The sequence below is a fragment of the Prosopis cineraria genome, unplaced genomic scaffold (genome assembly GCF_029017545.1).
Source record: "Prosopis cineraria cultivar Desert tree isolate PC_DT_omini unplaced genomic scaffold, ASM2901754v1 PC12, whole genome shotgun sequence".
Taxonomy (NCBI): Eukaryota; Viridiplantae; Streptophyta; class Magnoliopsida; order Fabales; family Fabaceae; genus Prosopis; species Prosopis cineraria.
Genome location: NW_026555343.1, coordinates 40,630,288 through 40,647,394, shown reverse-complemented (window position 1 = coordinate 40,647,394; position 17,107 = coordinate 40,630,288). Strand labels below are relative to the sequence as shown.

The following is a 17,107-nucleotide window of genomic DNA, read 5'->3' as shown; positions in this document are numbered from 1 at the left end:
CAAAAAAAAAAAATATTGATGAGGGGATTTGAAGTTTATAATTCAAAACATGATTTTGTTGTCAATTAAATAGGCATCACTGATGACAAATAATAAATCACTAAATTTATGGCACCGGTCGCAAAAATCTCCTGGTCTCATATTGGACAGGGACTGTGACTTTTATTTTGTATAACTTGAATTTACCTGTAGGAGGTCATAGATAGAGCTTGTTCAGACCCAACAATGAAACAAAACCATACTGAACTACATAATTCTGAAGATTACTCATCGCCAAATCTTCTTAGAAACAGAGAATCTCACAAAGCAGGAGAGAAAAAAGTGGTGTGACGACTAATCATAGTATAAAGTGTTCAGAATGTGTAGCATTGTGAGTGCAGATGACTACAAAGCTACGATTTTCCGTAACATGAGTTGCTCTGCATCCGCAGAAACAACCATGAAAAAAGGAGGAAGCTGGCACTGCTAAGTGCTAACAAAACAGAGCTTTCGCATTTGCACCTGCCAAGTTGGTGCAGTGTCACACATGAACTCTCCCCTTTAAAAAACTGAGCTCCACTCCATAATCCCATCTAGTTTTATGTATATCTTTAACTTGTTGATTGAACCTGAGACCCGCACAACAAAGGTTGTAAACCTGCAAATTATTGTGTGTGAAGTTAGATATTGCTATACTTGGATGTACAAAACATGGAAGACATTAAGTTAATACATAGACGGAGGGCATTAGGATCATCTGCTGTGTTAACAATCTAATTTAGTCAAAATGTAAAAAGTACAGATAAAGTTGCACATGGTTCAGTTCAAATGGCCATAAAGTTTTTTTTTTTACTTGCTGATACTGTTTGTTTGGATTAAGAGCTAACCTTTTACAATTCTTCTCTGTTGAAGACCTCTTGCTTTACTTATTGTTCCCCGAAACTTAGTGCGTGAAATCAATCTTCATTTATGTGTAGTTATAGAAATAGGAAGGTTCTTAGATAACTCACCTGAGCATGTAATAAAAAAGGTAGGAACTACTAGAGGTAGATTTACATCTCTAGGACGATATCTGCAATAATACAAGGATCTCATTAGTCTATGCCACCCATGCTCTCATTTTTGGAATTTTCCAAGACTCACATAAAAACTGCATAGAAATTTTATTGTGGACTTACATTCAGAATCAGTCTTGACCCATTTACAGCCATCATCTGTTTTCTTCTCTGTTTCTTCCTCATTCCTCTGTAGTACCTTCTTGTCCTCTAGGCACCTCTTCATTGAAGATGACCGAGAAGAAGTTTGAGAGTATATTTTCTTGTGAAGAATTGTCCTTAAAAGCTGCATGGATCACAGAATTATACCTTAAAGCTAGCTCAAGAGACTAAAGTGCCCAGGGTTCATGTAGCTCTTATATTTAAAGCAGCGCAATTTAAAACACAGGCTCTTATTGTAATTGTATCTTATACGGCATGCATTAGTTGCATGACACACAATACAGCACTTCAAAATATGTTAAAACAACATATTATTTAATCAAATCATAGTGTTCACATCATATCGTAATATCGAATCAAAATCTCTTCCTAATACCGGTGACTTGCTGGACAGCTGCTCAGTACCGCTCAGATATTGGTTTTCTCATCTTTCAAATTCATGAATCTAAAGAAGCAAAGATTTGGAAGTAATATAATCGAGCAGGTGGGTACCTTTTCCATTTTCGATTCTTGTAGGATATCTCTAGGATTTGGTGGCGGCGCAAACCCGCTTGTACAAACGAACAATTTCTTGAGTAGGAAAGAGATCGGCCTCTTCCCAATTGCTTTCTTGGTATTATCTGCGCAAATGTCCTTGCATTTACCATGGATGACACCAAGTGTCTTCTCGATATCTTCTCCTTTATCATCGGACTCACTGCACAGAGCATCACTGATCCTTCGATTGACCTCCAAGGAGGATGGGCAGTTGAGAAACCTATCTAGAGGGAGTTCGGCGATCTCCTTCTCCACATCGGATTTTCGTCGCAAGAGCTTATTAAGCTCTTTCTGGAGGTTCCCAATTTCCTCAGGAGTGAAATCTACTATTTCATCCGATAACGATGATGGATCGTCTTGCCCATGAGCGTTTTGGGTCTCTGGATTAGCTTTGATTTCATTCTTGTTCCCGAAAGTTCCTATTGCTAGCAAACCATGTGGCCAATCGCTGAATTCTTCTCGGGCCTCTTGTTTTGCGCGATCTGTACCCACATGAGCGAACCAGAAAATTGTTAAAAGAGTCTCGAGGGAAGAATAATAATACATTCCACGAAATAATTGAATTATTAAAATATTGAAAAATAAACATACAAACATTTATTTAATTTGGTTCCTAAAATTAAATCAAATAGGAAAAAAAGGATCGCTTATGATAATCCAAGCATCCATGATTATGTGAACATTAGTGAATTTACCATTTTGTGACTATACTTCTCTTCCAATCACCATTTTGTCTACTGATGTTTTAAGAACTTAATTAATTAATTTTCTTTGCTATTACTTATTATAATTATTATTCACTAATTTTCTTATTCTATTAAAATATGGGAAATATTTTTGTTTAATATTATTATTCTACAGTCATTTTGTTTTCAATTTTACTCTGGATATTTGAGAGTTAGCACACCATGGGTCAAAATTTTTCATTTAATAGAGTACATATCTTGATAAGACTTCACTAAATTGTTCATGTGCACTCCTCTCAGCCCTTCTGAGTTTTGACTATATATTGGAAAATTTTGTGAAAAAAGCATTCAAAACCTAATTATATTATAATACTATTATTCACGATATAACTATCTCCTTCTCGTTGAATCATGATATCGACCAGCTATCCAATGCGTTTTTTTTTTTTTTTGTGTGATCAATACGTTAATTGGAGTTTTCTCTGTGACGAGATTTGAACGTCAAAGCACGTAAATTAACTTAAAAATTACCCAACATAAAATGCCAACAAGGGAAAAAAAAATTCTTAAAACTGGGTGTACGCATCTTATATTAGACACCACTAATAGCACTCGATTAAGTAAATACCAATCTTTAGGTTAAAAAAAAGGGTATATATCAAACAATAACGAGTATATTTGGCCAAAAAAATGGCCAATGTTGGAGGAGAGAGAACAAATAAGCAAGAGAAAAAAGAATAGAAAGAAAGGGCACCGCATTTTATAAATTTAAACCTTAAAATTGTGAATTTAGACATAGCTTCACCGCTTCAATTTTTTTTCCCCCTAGTTATTCTCTCTCCCTATTTCCAAACGGTTGTCTCTATTCCTGACATGAGGAGGCAAAGAATAGAAAGAAAGATATATACAAGTGAGGAGGGGCTTACAGTTACAGGTAGTGTGAGGAATTCTGGTGTCTTGCTTCCCACCGAGTTTATGATGCACCCAACTGAAAAACTGCAAAAGAAAAGAGGCCAAGTGGAGATACGCACGTTAATTAACAGGCTTCATCGACATCAATAGAGAGTAATTAAATGAAAAACTTGAATTCATTGATGGTGTCTGAAATAAAGAGCTTGCCTTCATTGTGAATGATGAGAGAGAAAGGCTGGCTGGCTTCTGATTTCTGAGAACAGAGAGCAGCAATATATATAATAACGTGACGGTGTAGAAAAGGTAGTTGTGTTGTGCCGTACGTGGTTGTTGCTGGACAGTGATAATAAGATGGCGAGAGAGAGAGAGAGAGAGGGGTAGAAATCTGGAAAGTGATAGAGAGCGTGAGGGAACAGCCAGGGCGCTTTATCGAGTGAAGAGGAAGCAGATCTCATTAGGAGATGGGACAATTATGACGTAGAAGGACCTTACATATTTTAAATTATTTTTCAAGGACCTTGATCCTTTACAATAAAGTCCAACTATTTAAAAAAGCGAATGAAAATCCCATCCTCCCTTCCTAGTTCCTCCCGTGATTTTTCGTTGCCGCTGTGACTTTTTAAGCAATTTTTCAAAACTAGGGTGTCTCCCTTTTCCTCGCTCTTCATTTCCTTCCTTTTTCTTTTCATCATGATTAAATCAAAACTCTTCAACAATTGATATCTAATATTTAATAAAATTATTATTATTATTTTATATAAAATATAAAAAAATATTATAATTTTAAATTACGTGCATTAAATTTTAATAGTTCAAAATTATTTATATACTTTTATGTAAAATTAAAATAATAATACTGGAGAATAAAGTAAATGAAGAGACCCCTCTCCTAATTTTTCAATGGCAAAGAGATGAAATTTTATGTACACAGGCATGCATTTTTTTAAAAACATTTACAAGTCAAATTAAAAGAAAAACTAACAATGACACTTCCATATTTAAACGTCAATTATAGGTTTTTAGGTCGAATTCAATTATATGTAGGTGTTTAATTAACAACACATGACACATTTTAAAAAAACAATTTAGAATAAAAACAAAAGAAATTTAGGGGTTCGGCAACTAAGTAATTCTGCTTAGTGCTTCCATTTATTATCCAAAAAAAAAAAATTTAGAAGTTCTAGACTTGAAAGCGGCACTATTAGATTTCTTTTATTTTACTTAAGTTTCTTAATAAAAAAAGTGTCTTGGGTTATGAAAACACTTATAATTGATCAGTAAATCTAAAATTATCATTATTAAACTTTTTTATTTTTGACTTGTAAATATTTAAAAAATTGTATTCCCTACTTTTAAAAAATGTAAGGTATTTTTAATCAAATCTCACCCTCAATAAAGTAGTTACCTACTTTTTAACTAACTATATATTTACATTAAATATTTTATAATAAATATAAAATTATCATCAATAGCTGTAATTTTTTTAAAAAAATAATAATTACACCTCAAAAGATTAAAAATATTTTATATTTTTAAATATCTAATTTTTTAAAAAATATTTTATATTTTTAAATGAAAAAGGTATAAAATTTCATTCTTTAAATTTAACCATGGAAAAGTAGTAGTCCATGACAGTGGATAGTGATAAGGTTGCTTGTGACGGTAATGTTCCCTCGCGGCCGAAATAAGGGAATCAAACATTTTTTTTTAAAAAAAAAAAAGGGTCCAAACATTTTATGTTTTAAAAAAATGACTAAGGTTATCAAAAATAATTTCAAAAATTCGAGGTCCTTCAGAATAATTAACTTCTAAAATTAATCATTTGCCATAATTTTCTCTTAAAAGCCAATGAGGAATGAACTTTGGGATTAGAAAAGGGGGGAAAAATATTAAAGAAATGTGAGATATCAATATATCACCTAAAGGAAAATAAGCCACGCCAAAAAGTTTACTGCTCTTGACTCATATCCCTATATCAATGGATAGGGACGGCTTACAGTTACATGCCTTGCATTGGACTTATCGCGTTTTTGTCTTTTTTTTTTTTTTTAAGTCGAACTTAATTGATGACTTTTGTCCTTTTAAAATTGAATTTTAAGATAATATTTAAAAAATATTTTTTATATAAAATTTTTAATCAAATCTCATTTTAATAAAATAATTATTTATTTTTAACTAAACTTATCTTTTTATATTTATCTTTATTAAACACTATATAATAAATATAAAGTTATTATTAATAAGAATACTTTTTTAAAAAAATAATGATTACACCTCGAAAGAATAAAAATACTTTATATTTTTAAACATTTAACTTTTTAAAAAATATCTTATATTTTTAAATAGAGGGAGTATTATTTTGATCAAAACACTTCTGCCTAATATTTACATTTAAACGCTTACTTTTAAAAATATAATAATAATAATAATAATAATAATAATAATTTATATATATGTATATATCATTTTATACACACACATATCTCTTTATTAATATATATATATATATATATCTTTATTAAAATGTTATAGTCATAAATATTATGTATATATATTGGTAAATATTTTTTGCCTATTACAGGATTTAAGCATCTATATGCAATACTGCATCTCTAGCGTCTTAAAAAAAATTTAAACATCTATAAGCGACTATATGTTTCCGAGAGCACAGCATAGAAGAAGATCTACAATATCAAATGAGTAACATTTTGACTTTTAATTCCCTGATTAATTAAACCTAATTAGGGTAATTAAATAAATTGAAGTGGTGTGTGGCCAGAGAGGTCTAATAATCATGTTTGATACTATTTAAGTCTTAATTGTAGGTTCAGTATCAAGACAGACCACCCGAGTATCGAAAGGAGAAGAAAAAGAAGAGTTGAAGCTGCTGTGCCACATGCCGCGACGCATAGATCGTCCACTGCAGTGCACAACCATTTCTGAGCGAGGAAGGACCTCTCTGTGCCATGAACCACAACGCATGGCCATTTTTTGTACTTTATCAGACGCAAAATGAGACAGAAGAAGAAAAAAAAAAAGAGAGAAAAGAGAGGCGCGTCACAGCTTTGCTAGGGTTTATTTGGGGATCACTTTGAGAGTATTTTGAAGGCTACAAACACCCAAGGTAAGTATCATACTCATTAATCTCCCCTTTTCTTCCACAATTATGAGTTTATGGTTAGGGTTTGATAGTGAAAGTGGGATGTCGATCCATATAGGATATGGGTTCGAATTTGTTGACTCAAATGGAGTTAATAAGGGAAAATTAGAGTATTTAAACTTAGGTATAATGAGTTTTGGTGTTTTGGGTTGTTGGACACCATAGATACTTGAAAATCCCATTTATTATGGGTGGTTGGAAGTTTGGGATGCCATTAATGAGAATTTAATAGCTCATTTATGCTATTGGGGGCTAAAGGTAATTATTAAATTCAATGGTTAGGCTCCACCTTTTGTAAATTGAAAGTTGGGCAATTTAGAAATAGAGATTGAGGGTTCAAATGTTGGAGTTTGTTGTGTTGATGGAATTCAACTTGATTGATTGTAGTTTTGGCTCTTAATCACCTATTAGAGTGGAAATCTAAACTTGAAAGCTAATTGATTGAGGGGTAAACCTTTGACCTCTTAAAGGTTTGAGGTAACCGGGGAAAAATCTACTTTGGGTAGTTATATGTTAATTGATTGATAATTGGTTGTAAATGCTTACATGCATAGGATTGGTTGTTTAAGTAAGAACTATATATTAGCTTCTTTAAGTGCATGAACAAGCTATTTTTAGGCTTGAAAATGCAAGTGCAAAGTTAAGAAGATTGTATTATAAATATGCCCATATTTTTTGAGAAATGAATGTGATGATGTGTAGAAATGCTTTTGTGTTAATAAAAAAATGAATTTTAAGAAAAAGATGAGAATACACACTTAGGTAGCGCAAGGTCGTGAGCCTAACATGATTGTTGTAATAGTGAGTACATGAAAGTGAAAAGTGAGTATGGTTTATGGCATGATCAATGGCGAGAGTTCGCCTAGAAATTTGAGAGTAGAGAAGATCCATATGATAATTAGGCTACTCTCCGGTACACAGGGGCTATAGCCTTGTCCCACTGTTTGTCGAGGGACTGTCCCATAGTTTGTCGAGGGACTAAAACCTAGCTATCTCCACCAGTTTAATGAGGAAAATAGCCCTAAGGATTCAAGAATGGGGGAAGCCATGGTCCAAGAGCGAGTCCTGTGATCTTTGGCTGGGTCACATCTCACAATTGGTGAGCTTAGGTAGTCCAGTCATACGGACGAAGCCCTAATTAGTGTTATAGCTCATGATTTCAGTCTGAGGAAATAAGGAGGATATAAGGTTAGTTGATCATTGCCTAAGTAAATATATGACATGTCACACGTGCTAAATGGTGGCAGGTCGCAAGAGTATGGATCATGTCACATATATGAGAATATGATGACAATGCACCTAGTTATGTGAGTGAAGAAGCTATAGAGTGATGAATGATAAATTGTGATATATGTGGACTTGTTTTACATATTTGATCTCTCTGTGCATGTATTTGTTTTATAATTGATATATAACTGCATAGGGTAGGGCTAACCTTGGTTACTGAGTAGCCAGACTCACCTTCTTATTTAATACTTTTTAGGTTTTAGCTCTGGTGTTAAGAGAGAGAAGACTAAAGAGGCAGGGAAATTAGCATATTCCTACTGTATGTCTCTAGTTTAGCTTTAATTATGTAATAGTATTTGAATTGCCAATTTTAGAATGCATATTATCATACTTGCACTATTTTGGTTGTTGGAAATGTTAGAATTGTATTTTGGGCCCTTAGCCTTTGTGTATGTTGTCATATATAGGTTTATAGGCCAAAATACTGATACAAGTGTAGAAATGAAGATTTGAGTATGTTTTGAATGATTTGAATTAAATGCAATGCCAATTTATCTCCCCCTTTGTTTTTGGCACCCATTTTGTGTAAAAGTGTTAAAAAGTGGTTAAAATATGTTTGGGTGTCCAACTTTCTAGTGTAATATGTTTTGGAAGTGAAACTCATGCCATTAGTTAGTATAAGAAAAGAGCTCTCTATAGATACGTAGATCACGTCATTCAGACGTCAAATGGAGAATCAGGGCGAGTCAAAAGTTCCCCTATTTTGCTATCATTTTGATAGCAAAACTAGTGAAAAATTTATGCAACACGCCATGGTGCATGGTGCCTGAGGTATAGAGTACATCCGCCACAGCGCGTGGTATAGAAAGCAACATGCCACGGTGTAGAGTACATCCGCCATGGCGCATTGCTCTGTATTTCAGTACATAATTTATTTTCAACTATTTTTGACTTCTTTCACTCCTCTGAGGTATCCCATGCTTCCAAAACTTATTTTTACTCTGATATGAAAGATTTTGATCGATTTTAACTATTTCTATTTAGAAAACTTGGGATCCTTTCCTTTTGGATTAAACCTTAATAATCACTCTTCAGAGCTAATCCCTCAATTATCATGAGCTTTATTTATTAAATGTGTTTAGTAGAGTGAGAATGTTACACAAAGGAACTGAATTGAACCTCGAGAGCAAATTGTACAATAATACAATATTTTCTATGCAATTTCTTATAATATAACTTTAATTGTTATTTTTCATGTTTAGATTCACTTGCAGGTTGCTTATTTTATTAGCTCAAAGCTTGATATGAGACCATGCTCAAGTCATACCCTGCTGTAGATTGATATTTTCTCAGTCCCATTTTTTTCACTATTCCATTTTCTGATGGTGTTCAATAAAATCATAGTATCCTCCATTTTCTGTTTGCTTAGTAGCTTTAAGTTTCTTACGATGTATCTACTTGCATATTTAAAAAAATTAAAATTCCATCTATATGCTGATTGTTGAGTTTTTTTTTTGTTTCCTTATACCCTCTGAATTTGACATTAACAGGTAGTTTCTGTTGGAGTTTAATCACTTTAAGTCAAACTTAATGTACATGTTATCCCTTTTCTATCAACAATATCAACATGTGAGTATATTTTGATATCTCTTTGAAGAGATTAACAATATCAAAAAGGTTATAATAAGGGTTGGGAAAAGGCAAAAGTGATACTTTGTTACATTATAAAAGAAGGCAGGAAGAAGTTTCACGTTTACTTGCAAGCATTGGAGTGAAATTAAACTTACATTTTTTTTTGCTGGTATTTTGTGTACATTCACACTATTTATTATTTTTGTAATGTCATTTTTATTAGATACATGCACTTAAGAGATTATGACTTCTTCAATATCAAAGAAAATAAGATTGTGTAATAAATTTAACATTGATATCTTATTTTTTTATTATGATTGAGGAATTTTTTGGCTTCATGGTTTGCATAACTTTATATGAAGAATTAAATTCCTATTATTATTTCAATTATGTGGATAAGTTATTTGCATTTTGGTCTTTCCCATAGCTTATAGATGGTTCAAACCATAACTATGTGCGGATTGATTTCCTCACTAATGGATTTAAACTTTGAAATTTTTTATCTCAATGATAGATTGCTTGTTTCCCTATTTTCTCAAATGTAATCTTTTAATCCTACACAAATTTTTTTTCTCTTGTACTTTTTTTCAATAACTTTTCTTTACTTTTTCCTTATAATTTGTATATATGTTTTATGTGATTAATTGTCATTTTCTTTTTGTATCACATGGATAGAACCACAAATGCATACAATCAAAGATGTAACAAAGTGATAAGGAGTTAGGTTTTTTGACAACACAAACAAAAAAATTGTTGGCAACTCTTTAGGTTTCTTTCCTTCTATTTCTTGTGTTTATTTCTATTGTGTAATTATTTTGTCTTCATTTTTTGTCTTAACTATTAACCTAAAAATTTAACTGTGGTAGCTCTTTTTTTTTCTGTCCTAGCATTTCAAGCCTGAGGACACATTTGTCTTAAAAAAAAGATTAAAAAAACACAGGTACTAATTAGTTGACTACTATTATACAAGTTTTAAATCCAATAAAGATTGTCGGAACATGTTTGGATGCAAGCATTGGACTGAAACTTACATTTAATTTTTTTAGGCTTGCATTTTATGTACTTTTACACTATTTATTATTTTTGTAATATCATTTTTATTGGATACATGCACTTATGTTATTATGACTTCTTCAATATCAACAAAAATAAGTATGCATAATAAATTTAACATTGATATCTTATTTTTTTATTATGATTAAGGTATTTTCTGGCTTGATGTTTTGCATAGCTTTGTATGATGAACTAAATTCTTGTTATTGTTTCAAAATTGTGGATAAATTATTTGTATTTTGATTTTTTTCATAGCTTATAAATGACTCAAACCATAAGTATTCATGGTTTGATTTCTTCACTAATGAATTTTAACTTTATAATTTTTTATCTCATTGATAGATTGCTTCGGTTTTCCTACTTTGTTAGATATACTCTTTTATTCTATAGCAAATTTTTTTTCTCTTGTACTTTTTACAGTAACTTTTTCTTTATTCTATCCTTCATAATTTGTATATATGTTTAATTTTGAAAGCTCTTTTTTTTCTATCCTAACATTTCAAGCTTAAGGACACATTTTATCTTAAAAAATATTAAAAAACACATGTACTAAACCCTTCACTACTATTGTACAAGTATTACAATCTAATAAAGATTGTTGAAACACGTTTGGATGCAAGCATTAGAGTGAAATTAAGCATTCATTTATTTCTTTTATAGGCTTGCATTTTATGTACATTCACACTATTTATTATTTTTGTAATATCATTTTTATTGGATACATGCACTTAAGAGATTATGACTTCTTCAGTATCAACAAAAATAAGATTGTGTAATAAATTTAACATTGATATCTTATTTCTTTATTATGATTGAGGTATTTTTTGGCTTGATAGATTGCATAGCTTTGTATGATGAGCTAAATTCTTGTTATTGTTTCAATTTTGTGGATAAATTATTTGCATTTTGGTTTTTCCCATAGCTTATAGATGGTTCAAACCATAACTATGTGCGGTTTCGTTTCCTCACTAATGGATTTAAACTTTGAAATTTTTTATCTCATTTATAGATTGCTTCGGTTTTCCCACTTTCCCAAATGTACTCCTCTATTCCTATGGCAATTTTTTTTGTATTGTACTTTCTTCAAGTAACTTTTTCTTTACTCTGTCCTTATAATTTGTGTATAAGTTTAATTGTCACAGCTCTTTTTTTGTGTCCCAGCATTTCAAGTCTGAGAACACATTCTGTCTTAAAAAAAGGATTAAAAGCAATAAGGCTTAAGTACATAATTGACTTTTGCTATAAATACTCTATTGTTTTTGCCTCCTATTCTCAAAACTTAGAATGGTAACTTTTGTGCTTTTCTTTTTATTCTGTAATATATTATGTTCTCTAGGTTTTATGTGTGACCAAAAGATGAGAACATATGCTCTCTTTTTCCTCTGTATGCTTCTGCTTTTTTGGTTTTTTTTTTGTCTTCTTGCAAGATTGCATAGTTTAGTTTCCTCGCTAGTGGATTTTAGCCAAAAATTTTTTTGTCTTAATCATATATTGCTTCAATTTTCTCACTTCCTCTCTTGTACTCTTTTATTTCTGCCACAATTTTTTCCTCTTATATTACTTTTCTTACCAGCTTTCTCTTGTACTCTTAAAAAAAAAATAACAGAGGTTCTCCTTTTTAATCAAGTGAATCCATATCGGGCATTAATTTTCACAAACTTATTACTTCTCTTCTTTCATCAACTAATAGGAGAGTCAATCGTTTATCATGGTATATTTATCATGTTAATGTTACATCCATTCCATTTGTTTATTTAATCTTATTTAGCTTGCAATGCTTGTGAACTATCAACTTAAAGTAGTTTCTTCCTAATAATGCACAGTATAATGCTTTTAAAAACATTGTACACTTATACACTTTATCACTATTTTAGTGATTTACAAATTTACTTGTAACTATTGTCTATTTCCATATCTAAGTTTCCCCTTCCTAGCCCTGCTTTGATTGGTACATAATCTTTTTTCATTAATTCAAATATAGGTATAAAATCTAGATGCTACAAATCTTTTTCTAAGATAGTCCTACCTTTACTTTTCCCTTACAAATCTAGATGCTTTTTATTGTGCTTTTACCCTCTGTTATCCCTCATATTTCTTCACATAGGGGTTGACTTTTATGCATGCTTCCCAAGGGTATGGTTGTTTAAGTAAAGGGAGGTCTAGCTGTGGAGAAAATCTTACCCCACGTGAAGCCGTATAAAATGTGTAAGTTTACTTCTTGCACCAGTACTTGTGCAATTTATTTAATACCGTTAGCAAGAAAAACATGCTCTAACAAGCAATAAGGCTCAAGTACATGTTGATTTTTGCTATAGATGCTCTGTTGTTTTTGCCTCCTATTGTCAATATTTAGAATGGTAACTTCTGTGCTTTTCTTTTTATTTTGCAATATATTATGTCTTCTAGGTTTTTCTTGCAACCAAAAGATGAGACCATAAGCTTCCTTTTTCCCCTGCATGCTTATGCTTTTTGGTGTTATTGTTTGGACAAGCAAACATGGTAAAAACCATTTTCATATTGTATTAATTTATTTTCTTATGTATGGTTATTTTTATGCTTTGCCACAACAAACTACTCATTTCTCTAGCTTGCTGCATGTTGTCTAAATTTAAGCCTTTCAAGGGTAGTCTGCACTTAATTTATTTATAAGTATCTAAATACAAAGGTGGGAGGATATTTTTGTTTGTAGGGTCATTCCATTAAAAGCAGTACAGGTCATAGCTAAATAGTAACTTATAGAATGAATCACACAATCATGGGTTCTATAGCTTTTATTCCCCTAAAAAGTAGACATTTTAGACAAGCATTACATCTTAACCTCATTATTTTTACAGACATAGAAAGCACTATTGAATCCATTTATTTAAGAAGCAACCCTACTTGACAGGATTATTGCAAACACACTTTATAGGCTCTTTTTATATGGTTGGCAGGCATCGATCCCCAATAAAGGAGTTGACAAAAAAAAAAAGATACGTGGAGTATCTTGGTGAAAGTGATTAGAAGGTGGGATATAAGAAGCAAAACACCTCCTCACGATGTCTATCGAACAACGATGGTATTGATGGATGAAGAGGTTTGTGTGGTTAAACATTGTCTTGACTTTTCTTTTTTAAAGCTCACACTTTATGCCCAATAACTATTATAGCTAACAAATTTTCAATTGTTCAGGGTACTAGAATACAAGCAAATTTTATGAACAAGGACGTCATACCATTGTATGTAGACAAACCAATAGAAGGATTAATCTATTCTTTCACTTACTTTACAGTCTCTAAGAACAAGCTACCTTATAAGGCTGCTAATTATCCTTACATGATAACACTTCATCAACAGACTTTTATTTAGGAGACAGATGGGAACATACCTATAAACTGTTATCATTTTCTTCCCATCAAGGATATTCTAAATAGCAAAGCACCAACAAATTTTTCATTAGTAATGGTATATTTTTTTTAGCTTCTTCCAACAAAATTCATTAAATTCAACCGTTTTTCATTTTCATTTTACAAACGTAATTGGCTTCCTCAAAGCCACAGGACCATTAAGGGATTTTAAAATATCAGGAGTTGCCAGACAATCAAGAAACACAAAAAATCTTCCCTTTTGAAATTGCAGACATTAAGTAAAGATATGCATGTCAATGAAAATGTTAAATTTATGTCATATTTGAATATCATTTTTCTAAAACATAATATTATTTATTCATCACCAAAGACAACACAATCATATGTGTTCTCTTTGGAGATTGCGTTGTCAATACTTACCATTCTCTATAGCTCTAAAATGATCCATCTATAGTTGTGGTGATGAAGTTTGTTTGAGCTAGAAAAAAAGGTTAGACAAAAACTTGGTTAACAAAAAATAAATAAAGCTATTTAAAGTACTCAAATAACTTGATCATGTTTTAGTTCATGTTATTATTTTTTTAACAACTGTCTTCCATGTAGAGTTTCAAAAACTTGGGCGGTTTCTAACTCTTTCATGACTAGCATCATATTGTTTAATCCATATATCCCAGAAGTTTATGATATGTTGGAAAGGTTATTTTAGTATGATCACTATGTTTGTATAGTTCTGTATATGTCCTTTGTTAATATACTTTAGGATAATAATTTTATCTAATTTTCATTGTTTTGTTGCTTATCCATTTTATATAGTTTGCAAACAACCCTAGATGTTATTGCTCAGAGTTTTAGCCAAATCATACAGACTCAATAATCCCAACCATTTATTGCATCAATGCTTCAAAGCATAAAAAAGATAACGATATCTGAGATTGGTCAACAAGATGAGGTCCCCCAACTTTTTAGTTTAATTCTTAATTTTAAGACATCTTCCTTTTTCATTATTAGGTGCCATAACTTATTTTTTTTTTTATATAGGAGGAGTCATTCGTAGTTGAGTGTGAGATTGACAAATTAGAGACAAAGTATGATTGGACTTACAATGGATGCCCAACTTGCTTTGCTAAACTAAAACTTGGTGAGAATGGCAAGGAGCACTATAAGCACTGCCATATAGATGTAACTCTAAAGGAAGTTAAGTATGCTACATATCTCCATTTTTAAAGTTAGTTCAGCATTCATTATGTCAACTAAAACATTACTTTAACATCAAATGACATGTTAATATCAAGTTAAAGGTTCACTATTCTGTATCAGACAGTACTGGGATTGTATCAATTGTGTTTTTTGATTCCTTACCTATTCAGTTGATTGGCAAAACTACTACCTTACTAAAAATTCAGCCAGAGATGGTTAAGTTTATTGCTTTATACATTCACATTCACAATTTAATGGTTGGCCTTAATTTGTTATTTATTAACATCTCAGGAAGGGACGCCTTTTCTGTTCCCGGAAGAACTTGAAAATCCTATTGGGAAGAAGATGATCTTAAAGTTGAAGAAAAATACCTATAACAAGGAATTTTCAAACTCCAATATTAGTGTCTCATAATTTATACCACAGCAAGACCTAATGCCCTAGTTCATGGAGTCATTTACCCAAGAAGCCTAAGAAAATATGTTGGATGCAAATCCTAACATTAAGGTCTTAATTTTAACATTAAAGAATACTATTATGTACTACATTGATACATTATATTAATTGTTTTACAACATGCACAATTGTTAGTTACAGGAAACACATTTTAAGGGGGCACTATGGGGATGAAGCATATGGTTTGGAAAAAGTAGGTGACTATTATGTGTTTTCATTTTTTTACCACATAATATGCGAACCTTTACTAATTTTACATTTCAAGCTACAACAAATGCGGTGGTTACTGATTCTAACTTTTTGACACCTCCGGTGAAAAAGACAACCATTAATAATTAACATGCACTTAATTGTATAGATGTTGACAGTGATGATCAGACTCTTTCTTAAGCTTTGGCTGATAATCCCAAGAGGGTTTACAAACAAGGAAAGAGGGCTATATATGAAAATTATTCTCCTAGGTTGTCTAACTTTTTGCACCTAACTTTTACAAGCCAAGAACTAAGAAGGTGATTAAGAAGGAGAAGTTGTGATGATGATGTGTCTATACTGTTTGCTGAGTGCAACCTATGTATACTTTTATCTTAGTATCTTAGTTTTGGTATTGTCACAAATCTGTTTGTAGGTATTGTTGTACCCTTTTTAAACTAGGCATGTAAATCTCCTATATATGGAGCTTCTTTAAGCGTTACCAAGTTATGTATCACTTTCATATTGTGTTTACTAGCTATCGTAAGTAGCATCCATTTTAAAAAAATTAGATCTTTACTAACAATAATATTTAACAATTATTTACTACACATGCTGGTAACGTAATATTGTGATTGAAAAATTTCTTAACATTTTTATATATGTTTAATTACTGGTAAATATGTTTAGTATAAACAAATGGCCAAAAAGGTAACAAAAATATTTATTGGTGTTATGCATATATTTTTAATTCTACTATTTGCATTATGTATATATATATATATAATATAAGTAATATACTATGTATAAAAAAATAATATATTATTCTATTCATTATCACTATAATAATTATATACTTCAAAAAATTATACAAATGAAATAACTATATATTCAATAACAACATAAAATTACATAAATTTAAATCATAATATATTTTTTGGATTAAACTGTTAAAGACAATTGCTCCTTCTCAACATTTTTTTTAGTAGTGTTGGCCACTTTATACAGTTAGACAGTATCATCCTTAAACAATTTTTTAACTGCAAAATCATTATTTTTACAAATACATGTCATCTTCATTATCTGTTGTCGAGAAAGTGAAATAATCATCATTGTGCATGGTTTCATAATCATTCTATATTAACAGATAATAGTGAAGTTAATGGATCTTTAATTGGTATTAACTTTGATTGTTAACAAAATATCTTGACTAAAAATATACCCATAAATAGCTTCATCTACTCTATTAGATTATTTTTAGAAGCTTAAAGTAAGTTCTCAAATTAATTTGATTTCTACTTTTTCCTTACTTTGATTATTTTTAAGAATTTAAATAAACATAATAAACACTTACAAATAGTTTTTGTCCCCAAAAACAAAATTGATTCCTTCATTTAAGGAAAAAAATTAAAACAAATAGCCCTATAAAAAAAGTAGAAGGATAGAAGCCAATTCATAATCTATATAAATAATTATTGAATGTGTAGTATCTATGTAAATAAATAAATTTTTTGC

The 17,107-nt window shown here is 31.0% G+C and overlaps 1 protein-coding gene across 3 annotated transcripts; it reads right to left on the bottom strand.

The window, feature by feature from the left end:
• Positions 1-80: 80 nt before the first annotated feature.
• Positions 81-3,662, bottom strand: LOC129288298 (protein NEGATIVE GRAVITROPIC RESPONSE OF ROOTS-like). Of its 3 annotated transcripts, none has more exons than XR_008587979.1 (6): positions 3,539-3,661; positions 3,346-3,415; positions 1,689-2,215; positions 1,158-1,320; positions 867-1,051; positions 81-637 (listed from the first exon to the last, which is right to left on the bottom strand). XR_008587979.1 is itself a non-coding variant. In XM_054924810.1 (6 exons), exons 1-5 carry the CDS (start codon positions 3,542-3,544, stop codon positions 1,032-1,034), a joined length of 786 nt encoding a protein of 261 aa, XP_054780785.1. In that variant the 5' UTR covers positions 3,545-3,662; the 3' UTR covers positions 81-637; positions 990-1,031. The 3 variants fall into 3 exon arrangements, 2 of the variants coding, with proteins under 2 accessions (XP_054780785.1, XP_054780784.1); XM_054924810.1 differs by having other exon boundaries at positions 990-1,051; positions 3,539-3,662; XM_054924809.1 differs by having other exon boundaries at positions 81-1,051.
• Positions 3,663-17,107: the final 13,445 nt, after the last annotated feature.